General features: G+C 39.3%; 1 protein-coding gene across 11 annotated transcripts in view; it reads right to left on the bottom strand.

Annotated features, from left to right (window-relative positions):
• Nucleotides 1–535: 535 nt before the first annotated feature.
• CEP63 (centrosomal protein 63) overlaps nt 536–15,020 on the bottom strand; it is a 57,708-nt gene continuing 43,223 nt past the window's right edge. For 7 of the 11 annotated variants that reach the window (XM_034995051.1, XM_034995059.1, XM_034995074.1 and 4 more), the window contains 7 exons: nt 14,626–14,763; nt 11,555–11,669; nt 10,486–10,683; nt 7,929–8,015; nt 4,060–4,265; nt 2,988–3,264; nt 536–1,033 (listed from right to left, as the gene is read on the bottom strand). In XM_034995051.1, the coding sequence (XP_034850942.1) occupies nt 875–1,033; nt 2,988–3,264; nt 4,060–4,265; nt 7,929–8,015; nt 10,486–10,683; nt 11,555–11,669; nt 14,626–14,763 (1,180 nt within the window). In that variant the 3' untranslated portion in view covers nt 536–874. Of the gene's footprint in view, nt 1,034–2,987; nt 3,265–4,059; nt 4,266–7,928; nt 8,016–10,485; nt 10,684–11,554; nt 11,670–14,625; nt 14,764–15,020 lie in introns of those variants that run through there. The other 4 variants (XM_034995091.1, XM_034995103.1, XR_004677468.1 and 1 more) reach the window with 3 other exon arrangements.

Raw genomic sequence — 15,020 nt, 5'->3', positions numbered from 1 at the left:
AGAAATGGCTGCATCTGAGACAGATTTTGGAAGCAGAACCGACACGACCTCCCGCTGGTTTGGACATGGAGCTGTGGGGTCTAGCTCCTCCACTGATCCATTTCCTGGGACCTTCATATGCTGGCGTCCTTCAGCGCCCCTGGCCCTGCGTTCTGCTCTTCTCTCCCTACACACTCGCCTTGGGAAACTTTACCAGGTGGATCTTATCGGCTCTCCATGGTTTCTACCACCTTCTACACACAGATCTTTGTCTCCCCTTTAAACGTCTCAGTAATGCAGAGGCCGAGCATTTCCATCTGACATTCCATAGGCACTCCACGCCTAAAACCAGCCCCTGTCCCCTCCCTCTACCTCTCTCTAATACTTGTGTTCGGAGCAAGAGAGGGCTTCCTGTCAAAGTTCTTTTGCCCCTGGACACGCTAGCAACCCAACTGGCTAGTAAACAGCAATGCCAGCGCATCGACCTGGATCTGGGTCAGTTGACTCTGAAATCCGTACTCCTACTACATACTTCTGTAGTTACTTTATCTTCAACTTGTATCATAAAATCTTTATTTTAATTAGTCTCTAGCTATTCACATTTAAGTCAAGAGAAAATATCACTTTATAATAAATATTAATGTAAGGGAAAAAAAGGCTAGCAAAGTGGTTTATTCTTACAAGTTATTGCTGGGAAAAGTTCTTCAAACAAACCAGTGCAGTGAAAATGCCTTAGAGAAGTATCCGTTTTTCAGATTTCTTCACAACAGTGTTAGGATGTCTCATCTTGGCATTTTTTGCATCTTCGTGTTCTAAAGAGCCACCACTTCCAGGTGACAGGAACTCTTCAGGGTCTATTTTCATTTCCAAGTTTGTGATTTTTTTTTTCAAGAGGCTACTTTAGGGTCGTGAATTGTTTCACTGTCTTTTCACTCTCTCTTTTGAGTTCTTCAATATGGGCATCCAGGCGCTCTAGAATATGATGCGACCTCAGCTCCTCCTCTTCCAAAAATCTGGTAGCTATGGAACCAAGAGGAGATACCGGCAAGGGACACTGGAGGAGAAACAAATTTTGACATACGTAAGTTGAATAGTGTACTTCTCACATACATTTTCATGCTATTTTCTAACCAGAAATATTAAAAGGTGACTTTTAAAAAACTACTTTTTCTTCTGAAGAGAGATTTGTTTTTATCCTAATAATAAGACTAGTAAAGAAAAAAAAAAGAAACAAAGAAGCCGTTCTGGAAAAATTAACACGGACCTCCTCCTTTCTGACCCAAATTGTATAAATGTAAAGTGTCACATAAATGTATTAGTTATGGGTCTGAAGAATGTCTGTCTAGACTTTGTATAAAGTATACATATAGCCTTTAATAGCCTTTAATACCCCAGAAGAGAGTATGCTTAATGTCTGTTACTGCAAATTCACTTTTAAAATCTGAATATGTTACTTTGATTTTAAAGCACAGCAAATCTACTGATAACATATTAGATCCCAAGTGAAATCAGCACTTTCTCTCCTCCAGAACCTCAGTCAATAATCCCTCATCTGGAACTCCTGGGGCCATGGTCTATCAGAATCCAGACCTCAGAAAGGTAATATAGGACATGTACCACACACAGTCCCTCCTCACATGCAGTAGTTATTTCTAGAGTCATCTCAAACACTGAGTTAGTGAATAAAGCATCACTGCTCCTTGGGGAAATACACACACACACACACACACACACAAAATCATCCTAAAACGATTCATCCTGGTAGAGTCCATTTTCTTTATTTGATAAAAGAGAAAACGAGGTTCAGAAGTTGAAGTGACTTGCCTGAGGCCGTTCGGCTAATGGGTGCTAGAACTGGGATTCCAACCCTGTTCACCAGCCCCAGAGCCCACACTCCTGATGCTACACCACGCTGTCCCCACCTCCTCCCCTCTCTGGTCACCTCTGTGTGACAGCTGGACAGAAGGGCAGAGTGCCACCTCGGCCAACCTCAGCTGGGAATGTGCAAGTCTAGGGATTCAAATTTTTCACAGCTCTGCACACGACCACAAATGACTGTAGGAGTCCCTCAAGTATTCACAGAGGGTTACAAATAGTTTAGCGAGTAGGCAATTCACAAACACAGAATCCATGATTAATGAGGATCAACCATATTACCTTACTGGAGTCTGAGGTAATGTCTCATAATCAAACATATTGATATTTCTGAAGTAAAATGCTAAGTAAAATTAAATAAAATCTATACATATTATCACATCAGTTCAGGTCAGGTCAGGTTTTAGTGCCAAGGAAGTTTTGCTGCCAAATGTAGGAAGACAGTTTGCAGGACACTTTTGGATTTCAGAATTACATGTAAGTGAAGTGGAGACTTATTTTAAAAATGAAAAGAAAACCTTCCCACGGACTTGTTGGTACATTCAAAGGTCACAAATACTGAGCTTTCACAGCTGTGGGACCCCTAACTGGTGATGGCAATGAATGGCCAGAGGCGAGTGCTTCAAGTCTGCACGGCAGCTGCAGGAACATGGGCCAGCGCAGGGTCACCCTGCGTGGTACTGAATCCATGCTCTGGATGCGTCAGATACACTTCCTTCCTCTGCCTCCACCCACCCTCTTTCTCCCTTTCCCACAGTTCCTTCCTTCCTTCTTCACTGTCTAGACCTCAGGACTATCTTGGCATCCAGAGATATTCCTTGAACCAACCATTCTAATACAAAATTGACCCTCTCTGAAAAAGGCAGGAAAGGAATTTCCAGTTAGGGTTAAAAACAGGCATGGCTATTAACTTTCAGAACTAAGATGCATTTTGAAAAGTAATCATGGCTGAATGTGTCTTCACAAGCAAAATCCTAAGACAGAAAAACATGAGAATAATACAGAGTACTCAAGATAGAGAACTGGTAAGAAACAAACCAACACACCCCATCACCCACCTTTATCCTTCAAATAAAAAATAAAACCAAACTAAATAGACTTAATAAACTAGTAAGGTGAGAAAGCTTCCATACCGAAGACATAAACTCTTCTTGATCATTTATACTCTCAGAGACAGTGTCCGAAGAATTGGCTTCATTTATATCTAGCACTGAAGGCAAAGAGTTAGTTTTGCACAGAAAGTTAGAAGGCAGAGAGACGGAACTGCAAGGGGTGATCTGAGAACTCGGGGGGCTGAGGACCCTGGACATGGGCTCTATACTATCCAACGCTTGTCGTCTCAGAGAATGAAGACCTGTTTTGTCGTGCTCAGTCTTTATTCCATCATGTCTGTACGGGCCATGGGTTGGCCTGGATAGCAGATTAGAAAACAAAACAAATATAAATTGTAATGACTTTTCTCTTTTAACACAAAACTGTTACAGGAAGTTAAAGGACCTTAAAAATAAAGGAACAGGCTAACCAGTTAAGGCTGTAATTTATAAAATGAGCAGCCCACTCAGACCCCTTTTTCTATCCATTCAGGCCCCATACCCAATCCCCACTGCCAGGCCCCGGCCCTCACACCCGGACAGTATAGCCAGGAAGACGAGCTACCAGAGAAATGGAGTGTGTCTGGTGCTAGGACAGAGGGAAGTACTGTGCACATGAGATCTGGTGTCAAGGTGGTAGTGGAGGTGAGGTGTCAGCACGGGCTTCGGTGGGTAGGTAGGAAAACACATAAGCCATATAGTAAGAGCTGAAGCCAGGTGGGTTTTCATGGAATGCTGACTTCTTATGGTAACAGCTCATAATTAATTGACCAAAAATACAAAGGAAGCTTTCTTCATATAAAAAAGCCAATTTCTACTTCTTATGGTATCAGTGGGGGGTTCGAGAGGTGGGAGGCAGCATGGAAAGGCTCGGGGGAGGAAGGACATTGTTTACACATACATCCAGAGTGTGTGAAACTAAAACCTGAATAAAAGTGCTTTATAACCCCCACCACTTCGTAACCTCATAGTAGCTTTACTCGTATACACTGTACTTCAGAGTCAAACACAGGGCTGTTTGAGGAAGATTTAATTTCTGTAAGCCTGAAATTATTCTCAAAGAAATGAGAATTATAATGGTACACATTTTAAGTAAACTGTGAAGAAATTTTACTTGAATTCTGTATTCTTGAACTCAGGTGCTCTGCCGTGTATCGGTTTAAAGAGCCTGTCATGGTTTTTTTTGCACATCTGAGTAGAAATTTCCAGCTTAGATTTAGTATCCATCAAATCTTTCTGTAGTTGTTGATTTTCAGACACTAATTTATTTAATGCCTCAATATAATTCTCCTGGAGGTCTGCTAGTGAAATCTCTTTTGCCTAATAAAAAAGAATACTAGAGTTACTTAATTGGTATAAGAATACTTTTGATCTGTGATACCACTGGTGGGAAATTACATTTTTTTTTTTTTTTTTTTTAGTTGTAACTAGTTCATCTATGGCTTTACTTTGGAAAAAGTGACTATTTGTGGTTGGCCCCTCCCCTATGAGAAAACAAGTGTTGTTTCTTACAGTGAATGGGGGTGGAAAATGAGGAGCACGATGGGCTTCCCTGATGTGCCAAGGAAGATCTAAGGAGCCAGAGGAAGGCTGGAACTCAGATGGAGGAGAGCTACAAGAGAGAATCAGAAACAGAAAAAAGAAAGAGAATAGCATCCATGGGTTCTTCCAGAGTATCTATGGAAGAAAACTGAGAGACCTAGTTCAAAGAAAGACATTTGAACGGAAGGTTCTGAAAAGGAATTCCAGCTGGCAGGGACAACTTTTAAATAAGTACTCTCTGATCTTAAGGACTTTTCCATAACATTGGCACCTGTTCTGGTATGTGAAATCAATTTGAAATACATGTAAAACAGCATTCAGGTATAAGGTAGGAATTCCTACTCTGATCTGGTCTGGGTCCTGTGATCATGAATTTTACTTCTCAATTCTAGGTGCTTCCTGGTAATACTACCTGAAAAAACAGTAGTCTGGACCATTTTTTTTTTTCTAATGACAAAATATTTTGTTAGCATTCTGAAAAATTATGGTAATTTTCTTTGGAATTTAATATGATGTTTAGCTTGGTCTTTTCTGTAAAGAATTTTCTGAAAATAAGCTGGTCAAGGTGGTTTAACAAACAGAATTAAAACATACACTTTAAAACGTAGCCTTCAACTATTGGTGTGCTGGTAGTGACAATAAGTTACAAAATTTTTCAGTAAGTTGTCAATGCCAGTTAAAATCTCAAAAAAAAAAAATTGCAGGACATAGGAGTTAAATTACAAACTACTGTTGATTTTTTAAAGGTGGCAAATAATTTTATCAGAGCTACTGCTTTCATTATTAAGATAATTAGATAATTTCATTAAAATTGTTACTTAATCCAAAAACATTCATTTGTAAAAGTAATTCCACCTTCCTAGGTGGTAAAATGCAAAAAGGAACTTTCTAAAAATTATACTTAATACATACAACATGTTGGGGCACCTGGGTGGCGCAGATGGTTAAGCATCTGCCTTCAGCTCAGGTCATGATCCCAGGGTCCTGGGATCGAGCCCCGCATCGGGCTACTGACTCAGCGGGAAGCCTGCTTCTCGCCCCCGCTCTGCCTCTCGGCACCCCCCCACCACCTCTCCCCCCGCTCATGCTCTCTCTCTGTATCTCAAATGAATAAAATCTTAAAAAAAAAAAATACATACAACATGTTCACACTGTGTGTAATTTCAAAACCAAAGGAAGTTTAAAATGCTTGATGGGATTTTGACCAGCCAGAGTCTGATATTTGATGTCATTAAATATATATTTTTAAAAAGACAGTGCTTTGCTTTTGCCAGGCATCTTTTAAAGTTTTCTCAAATTTATTATTTGATTAACAATTAAAGAAAAATTAATGTGAGAGGTAATATAAAAATTATGTGCCAAGCACACGCTGGGCTGTGTGAAAAAAGGACAGGATTATCACTGTTAGATGGGATTTCAGGAGAAATTAAGCTCAACAGAATCTCTGGTCATATTCTGGTTTAAGCACCCCTAGGAGTTCCCAACTCTTAAATATGAACAGATAATCACTGCATAAGATTCTCTCGATCAGGTATTGCCAGCCAAATCCTGAGCCTTTTGAAGATTCTGTGGTGTAAATCAGGTGGTTCTTGGCTTTCTCCATACTAGCTTCATATTGGCTTTATAGGGGCAAATAAAATTATCTTTCTTCCTTCCTTCCTTCCGACTTCCCCCTTATAAAGGGTTTAGCTGCTTTCTCCTCTCCTCTTGTTCCCATCCCTTGTGGGTTTGCACTTAAAAAAATCCTGTCACTATATTTTTAGAGGGATTTGGGAAGGAGCAAGATTAGATGCATATTTTCACCTGCCACCTTAAATGACAACATAATAAATCCTTAGTATAGATAGCCACAGAGTAACCATCCCTCTAGAGGCTAACATTTAGTTTACTTCAAAATTTTGTACATTGCAAATAACACAAAATGACCATTTCAGCACATTTGCTCCTATAGGATGGGTTCTTTGGGAATGCAAACTGATTTGACCTTTCTGGAGAACTACTCTGCAATAATTATTAAAATCAGAAATGCACATGACCCAGAAGTTTATACGCTATATATATTTACAAGTTTAATGGATATTGCTAAATTGTCCTCTAGAAAGGCTATACCAATTCACTTTCTCATTAACAGAGCATAAGAGCCTGTTGCCCTATATCCTTGCCAATATTAGCTATATTCATTTTTAAAAATCATTGTCAAGCCAGTTAGCAAAAAAGTACTTACTTAGTTTTGATTATTAGGGATGCTGAACAGCTTTTCTTGTTCACTGGACTTTTGCATTACTTCTATGAATTATCTCTGTTCTTTGTCCATTTTTCTACTGGATTCCAGTCTTTTTATTATCTTTCCAGGAAATCCTTATATTAATATGTTAACTTTTGTCTATTTATAGATTGTTTCCCCCAGTCTATTAGTCTTTTTTATAGGGTATTTTGCCATCCACAAATTTTACATTTTTATTTCGTAAAATTGTTTATGTTGTAAAATTCTTTATGGTTTCATAAGGCTAAGAGAATCTTATTGTCCCAAAAGATTATAAAAATAGTCCCCGATACTGTATTCATTTAACGTTTTGCACTGTCTCCCTCCCCAGCCTCCAAAATCCATGACTGTGAATATAAAACTACTTAGTAGTGAATAGGGCTGCTGTGTAGCCTACGTCTCTGGTGGCACAGAGTCTCTGGAAATGCAGAAGGAAAAAACTTCTACAATCTTTGGGCATTACACCTAAAAAATGTACGTACTTTAATTTAAAATAGGTCAGAATAGATGGGTCATTTTGCAAATTATAAGAATTTTATAACAAAATAGCTAAAAGGCCATCCATACCATTTATGAACTCACTGTTAACTGACCATGTTCTCCCCGTTTCACCGGAGCTGGCACACCTCTTACCCCTCCAACTAGTTTACTCTCAATCTCTTAAAGGCAAGCATTCTATCTTACTCGTCCTTGCATACAGTACATTGCCTGTGAAAATACTTTGAACACAAAAGATTCTAGAATATTTGACTAAACGAATTATATCTTATAGAAATATAATTAAAACCAAATTATGTAAAAGATGATATACTTTGTAAGAAAAAGGTATTATGAACATAATAATTCTAACAATAATAATAGCACCTAACATTTATTGTGCACTTACTAAATGCCAGGCACTATGCTAAGCACTTTATATACATGCTCCCTACTAAGAACATAGACTGTACATGTATTTTGTCATATACATAATATAAAAAAATCTCCCAGTTGCTGAAGTGGAGAGTGATATTTTGCTCCCTGCCATCATTGTCTTGACTTCTTTTTATTTGAGCAAGTTTCTGCAGAAGGATCATTCCATAGTTTGATCTTAACTCTCTCTTTACAACATCAATATTTACAAAGTGATTTCTTTAAAAGGCCTGGATAATAGAAAAACTTAAGTTTCTATTATGTACCTCGTGTAAACCCAATTCCAATTTCATCACCATTTCAGAGAGATGACGATTTTCTAACTTGAGTGACTCCATCTGATCCAAAATCTCCTGAGAAGGGAAAAGCAGAAAAAACAAATAAATGCACCTACAAAATTTTTCCATGTATAATTTTCCTTATCTTCATTCACATAAATATATATATTTAATTATATTAATATATTAATAAATATATAACATATTTATATATAAATACCTTTCTAAAAAGATTTTTTAGGGGTGCCTGGATGGCTCAGTCAGTTAAGGTCCTGGGATCGAGCCCTGAGTCAAGCTCCCTGCTCAGCAGGGAGTCTGCTTCTCCCTCTGTCCCTCCCTGCCACTCATGCACGTGCGTTCTTTCTCTCAAAGAAATAAAATCTTCAAAAAATAAAAAGTAAAAAGATTTTTTAAAAAAGGGTGTCAAGATGTATTAACACACATGAGTTTAAAATATTCTAAGAAGATGAATGAGTTCAGGGCTCCTGGGTGGCTCAGTCTGTTAAGCAGCTGACTCTTGATTTTGGCTAAGGTCACGATCTCAAGGTCCTGAGATGACTGTGCTCAGTGGGACGTCTGCTTGAGATTCTCTCCCTCTGCCCCTCTCCCTGCTCATGCTCTCTTCAAATAAATAAATAAATAAATCTTTAAAAAAAAAAAAAGAATGAGTTCCCTGATCAATCCCTCCCACTCTCCAGCGTTAGCCTCCTCTCATGTGGTTTCCACCTCCAACATCATATGGACTGCACTCCTTTCACAAGAGAATACAGACATACCTCAGAGATGTTGCGGGTTCAATCCCAGAGCACCGAAATAAAGCAAGTATCACAATAAAATGAGTCAAATACTTTGGTATCCCAGTGCATATAAAAGTTATGTTTACACTATACTGTAGTCTATTAAGTGTGCAATAGCATTACGTCTAAAAAAAGGCATGCACTTTAATTTAAAAATACTTTTTTGCTAAAAAATGCTAACCATCACCTGAGCTTTCAGTGAGCTGTAATTACTGATCACAGATTACCATACAAATATAATAATGAAAACGTTTGAAATATTGTGAGAATTACCAAAATGTGATACAGAGACATGAAGTGAGCAAATGCTGTTGGAAAAATGGTGCTGACTGACTTGCTCATCACAGGGTTGTCACAAACCTTCAATTTGTGAAAAATGTAACACCTGCAATGTGCAATAAAGCAAAGTGCAGTAAGACCAGGTGTGCCTGTAACTTACTCTCCCTCCTCATTCTCCTCAGCTGTATGCTCCACCATTCCTACTTGAAAAAGACTCCTGCCTTCTTTGGTTTCCTGCTTCCTTTGTGAAAACTATCTAGTTTTCTTCCTTACTGCTACTTTTTTTTAGCTCTATTCCAACACCCTTTTACCCTAAATAAGTAGTTTCCTAAGTGTGGTTCAATCTCTGTCTTCATCTCTATGCTTTCTCACCACATTTTCTAAGTCTCTCAGGGTGTTTCAAATGCCCACTCCATGCAGAGATGCCCACAGCCAGATGTCTCACCCGATTTTAATCTTGAACTCCAGGTTTTCTGTGGAATTGACTATTAGATATTTCCATACAAATGTCCAGCCTTAATCTCAAACCAGTGTCTGCTCCACCAGCTTCCCTATTTTGTGTTACTTTCTTTCTTTTTTTTTTTTTTTTTTTAAGATTTTATTTATTTATTTGACAGAGAAAGACACAGCGAGAGAGGGAACACAAACGGGGAGAGGGAGAGGGAGAAGCGGACTCCCTGCCGAGCAGGGAGCCCGATGCGGGACTCGATCCAGGGACTCCAGGATCATGACCTGAGCCGAAGGCAGTCGCTTAACCAACTGAGCCACCCAGGCGCCCTATTTTGTGTTACTTTCAAACAAATTCCGTATCTGCCCTAACCTGCTCCCTATCTTTTTCTCTATTTCACTAAAGGGCATCACTCTCTACTCAGTTGCCCACATTGCAATCCTGAGTGACATCTTCCCCTAACTCTGTCTAACTCGCCCTCCCTGTCCAATCAAATGCAAAGCCCAGTCGATTTTACCAGCCACATCTCAGAATTCCTGCATTTCCCTCTACCTCCCCTGCCCACTGCTCAGGCCACCATCTTACTGCTGTAAGAGTATCTGAGTGGTCTCTCTGCCTCCTTGCTCATTCTCCATATCACCACCATAGAGACCCTTGATGCCTGCTTACAGCCATTCCCTACTGGCCTCAAGAGAACACTAAGCCCTTCCCACCCCGGCAGGGTCCCAGGAGCCAGTCCCTGCTTCTCAGTTCCACCCTTTGCTGCACTCACCCCGTGAGGACTCTAGTCTGTCCCAGCGAACACATCACACTCCCACCGTGCACGACAGACACGCCTCTCTACTCTGTACTCACTCTCACCTCCCCACCAATCCTCACAGAATGCTTGTGAACCAGCACACCTCAGCCCACCGCAGGAGTCTAATAAAAATCTGCTGAATTAAAGACTTTGGAAATTATATCTGTACTGAATCCCATGTTCAAAAACACTTCAGATGAAGAGTTTTTGTTCAAGCTTCACCTTATGTTCTACGGCTTTTTCTTCTGCCTTTTGTATCTCTGCCTTGAGTCGCTTTTCCATGTCAGAGGACGAGCTTTTGGTGGAAGCAATAGTGATGTCTCGCTGGTGTAACTCCCGAGTTAGCTGTGAGATTTCCATCTTCATTCCTTCTAATGCAGAACTGTAACTTTGTTCAGCCTGTAAAATCTGTTCTTTCAACTACAAAGAAACAGAAAGGAAAGCGTAAAGAACAAAGAGAAAGCATGTAGACAGATAAATATGTTTAATAGTTAAAAATAATAACGCAATTTTTACCTTACCCCAAGACATGAATTTTTTCCTTGATTAAGTTCTATAGAAAATTAGCAATTTACCAAGTTGTATGTCTACATGGAAGGTCAGATGGTTAACCCCACAATAATTTATTAATCTCAAAACAGGGAGAGATGGGTTAATTGAATGCTGAGAACCTGTGTCAAAGTCCATGTACACATTATTTAGAGGACAGCAACTGTGACCTTCATTCTTTCTTTTTTAGTTGCAAAGCTAACAATTTTGAGTATATGGCTTCCTTGTCCACAGAAGACAAGAGAAAGGTAAGAGGAAGAAAGAAGCCAGAGTACTCTCAAGTAATAAAAATTATGAGTCAACAAACACAGCAGCCAGGGCCCATTAATGTAGAGTAGAGACAAACAGCTCCACATACCTCAACAGCCAATGAGGATATTAACTAGACCAAGGCACAGAATACATATCCATGACCACCTTCAGTCAATAAGAAAATACTAAATGCTAGTTCATAGAATATCTTTTTGAAAGCAAAAGAGTGTAAATCTTTTAGAACGTTTAAAATAAAGCTTAGAGTTCAAAGAGGATAGGCTTCAATTCCCTTGAAAACATTTATATGGCATCCCTGAGGATGACAAAGACTTTCCCTAAGCACATTCCGGGTGCATGTCTACTCCTGAATATCAAGTGGCTCCTTGGCCCACATTTTTCTCTCATTAAATATAACTCCTATGACCTCCCAACCCACAGCTCAGTCCATATATATATACAACTTGGCGACTGCACGTAGGAAGATTTTTACCTTCTTAATCTCTGCCCTGTACTCATTGTTATGTACTTCCATCTTCTTCAATTCTTCATATTTTTCCATTAGTTCTTGGCTCAGTTGTTTACATGTTGCACTCACAGACTCCAAGCTGTATATATGACAAAAATATGATCACATACTTCAAACAAAAACCCTGAAGCACACAGATTCAATTATCTAACTTATCTTTTGGTGTCCAAGAATTATCTTAAACATCACCTCCCACCCCAAATTAAAACTCATCTCCAATTTCCTCATCACCAGAGGCAACTAAATCCAATTCCAACTTTTGGGGATACTTTTGATTTCTGTGTTTACCTATAATCTTTCCCTCTGCTTAAAAAATTTAACTGGTTATAAAATTCTAAAGATTACAGTAACTTCACTACTTTTCTCTCTCAAATTGTGTTAAGAGTTACCATCATAATTTTAATCTTCACCATACTTAATTACAATTCCACCCTACACAGCTTTCACCTTGTCACCCTTACTTAAGAATCAATCCCTCATCAGATATGAGAACCTCAGGAAACCATAACTCTTTTTTTTAAAGATTTTATTTATTTATTTGAGAGAGAGCGAGAGGGAATGCATGAGCATGAGCAGGGGAAGGGGGAAAGGGAGAGGGAAAAGCAGGCTCCCTGAGCAGGGAGCCCCAAGTGGGGCTCCATCCCAGGAACCTGGGATCATGACCTGAGCCGAAGGTAGACGCTTAACCGACTGAGCCACCCAGGCACCCCAAACCATAACTCTCTTATCTCACCACTCATTTCTGTTAATAAAATTATTTTGCTCCTTTCTCAGGGAATATTTTGTCAAACTAAACAACACAAACTGTCTAAAATGGGTTCCTTTTTCTATTTGCCTTTTGATAGAAAAAATATTTTTAAAGACATTGTTTATTACTGAACACTGGTGTATGTTTCCATTTATTTCAATTTTACCTATTTCTAAATATCCTAGAATGCTCTTTTATTTGGTACTTAGTATGTCAGTACAGTGTGTCAAACACTGAGGCAGAGAGAGAAGAAGAATTATAGATACTCCTGTCCTAGCTACAGATGGAAAAATTGGGGCTTAAAGAGGCTAAGGATCTAAGGTCACACTGCAAGTCAGAAAGAAGAAGTAGTAGGTCTTTAAAGCCTGAAGGGAGCACAGTAAAACATACCTATGTGTCAGATACTAAAAAGTCAATCAATGGAAAATCTATGATAGAAAATGTAAATTTTAGTTCCAATGTCAAAAAGAATAATAAGCTTTGCGGAGCTTGGGTGCCTCAGTCAGTTAATCAAGACTCTTGATTTTGGCTCAGGTCATTATCTCAGGGTTGTGAGATCAAGCCCCACATCAGGCTCCACACTGAGCATGAACCCTGCTTAAGATTCTCTCTCTCCCTCTCCCTCTGCTCCTCCCTGTTGACACTCATGCTCTCTTGCTCTCTCTCTGAAGGAAGGAAGGAAGGAAGGAAGGAAGGAGGGAAGGAAAGGAGGGAGGGAAGAAAGAAGGACGAGCTTTATTTTATTCAGTTTGAAGTGTATACATCTTGGGGCACCTGGATGGTTCAGTTGGTCAAGCATCTACCTTCATCTCAGGTCATGACCCCAAGGTCCTGGGATCAAGCCAGGCGTCAGGCTCCCTGCAGAGTGGGGAGTCTGCTTCTCCTTCTCCCTCTGCCTCTCTCCCCAACTTGTGCTCTCTCTCACTCACTCTTTCTCTCTCCCTCTCTCAAATAAACAAAATCTTTAAAAATAAATTTAAAAAATGTACACATCCACCTCAATAATGATAACGAAGAATACCTTAAGTATTCCAAGGTGCAAAACAAATAAAGCAAAAAACTGTATGTGCATGGTATTTAGTATGTAAAAAAAAATACCTGGTGGTTTCCAAAAACAGAAATAAAAAGTAAAAAATGTATTACTTAAAGATAAACTTAAAAGGGTAAAATAGCAATATTTTTATTCTTTGTTTGCCTAAAGGCTAATAGTTCATATATTTTAAAATCTTTTACATACAGAAAATGTTAGTGTACAAATGACATTTCATGTTTAAAACAAAATATCAACCTCTTCCCAGTCACAAAGTTTAGAAGTATGACAAACAAAAGTTCCCAAGTATGATGATGAAGCAAGTGAACTGGGTATGCTCTAGCACAGATCAGGATTTCACTAGCACCCACGGAAATAATCAGCAGTGCTTCGGGACAGAAGAAAGGAGCGCCATGTGCCCAGTGTGCCCTCGCTGAGAGCAGCCCCAGCCTAACTGAAGACGTTCTACACAGGCAAAATGTAAAATTAAAATTAGTACAGTCAGTACAGACAACTCTTTTGAAGAACTTGATTTTGAAGGACAGCAGAGAAATATGGAAATAACTTGACAGGGATATAGGATTCAAGGAGGGTTTTAATCTTTTCCCAATATGGGAAATATTAAAGCCTACTTTATACCAGTGGGAATGATTCAGCAGAAAGGAAGAACTTGAACAAACAAAAAGTAAAAAAAAAAAGAAAAGAAAAGAAAGGAAGAACCTGATGATGTAAAAAGAAAATAAAAAACTGTGCAAACAGGGCACAAGTGAAGTCTTAGGGGAACAGACATGTCATCCATCAACTCCTGCATTCTAAACAGACTATAGGCACAGACGCACACAGAATGGGAGATTTGGGGGTAGAAAAATTAGGAAGCTCTCCTTTCACTGCTTTTGTTTTCCCAGTGAAATAAGAAGTTAGGCTACCTGTGGATGCTAGAGAAAAAACCTTATTTTTCCACTAAGACTATTTTTTTTTAAAGATTTTATTTATTTATTTGAGAGACAGCGAGCACAAGAAGGGAGAGGAGCAGAGGGAGAGGGAGCCCCCGCTGAGCGTAGAGCCAGATGCAGGGTTCCATCTCATGACCCTGAGATCATGACCTGAGCCGAACTCAAGAGTCGGTTGCTTAACCAACTGAACCATGCAGGCGCCCCCTTCACTATGATTATTACGTTAGTTTACTTTATCAATATGACGATCAAAAATCATTTTTAACAACTTGAACACTCTTGAAATGTGTATGTAATTATCTACCTGCCTTCCAAACGAGTCACCTCTGCCTGCAGAAGTTCTTCACTACTGTGGGTGAAATCCAGCTGGGATAGCATGTTGCCTAAGTCCTCCTGCTCTTGCGAGGTGTACCTCCTTCCTGCCTGTGACTCCTCCAGTGACCTAAAGACAGAGGAGAACTGTTAAAGGCCTCCGATCTTTGTAAATAAAACAATGCATAATCAGTTTGTATCGCCCAATTGTTTTTGGTAATGAAACGCTTTGGAACTCTTCAGCTTGTCTCCTGCTTCATGAAAAGAACACTTGGGAGAGTAAAGAGGCATGAGATGATGCTTCTCAAAAAAGTCAGCAGCAGTTTACTCCTTTCTCAACTGGGATTTGGCCTGTTTTTCAAGGGAAAAAGACAAAACGACAAAACT

The sequence above is a fragment of the Mirounga leonina genome, unplaced genomic scaffold, assembly GCF_011800145.1.
Source record: "Mirounga leonina isolate KUSES-001 unplaced genomic scaffold, KU_Mleo_1.0 Mir_115, whole genome shotgun sequence".
Lineage (NCBI taxonomy): Eukaryota > Metazoa > Chordata > Mammalia > Carnivora > Phocidae > Mirounga > Mirounga leonina.
This window is presented reverse-complemented; position numbering and strand designations above follow the sequence as displayed.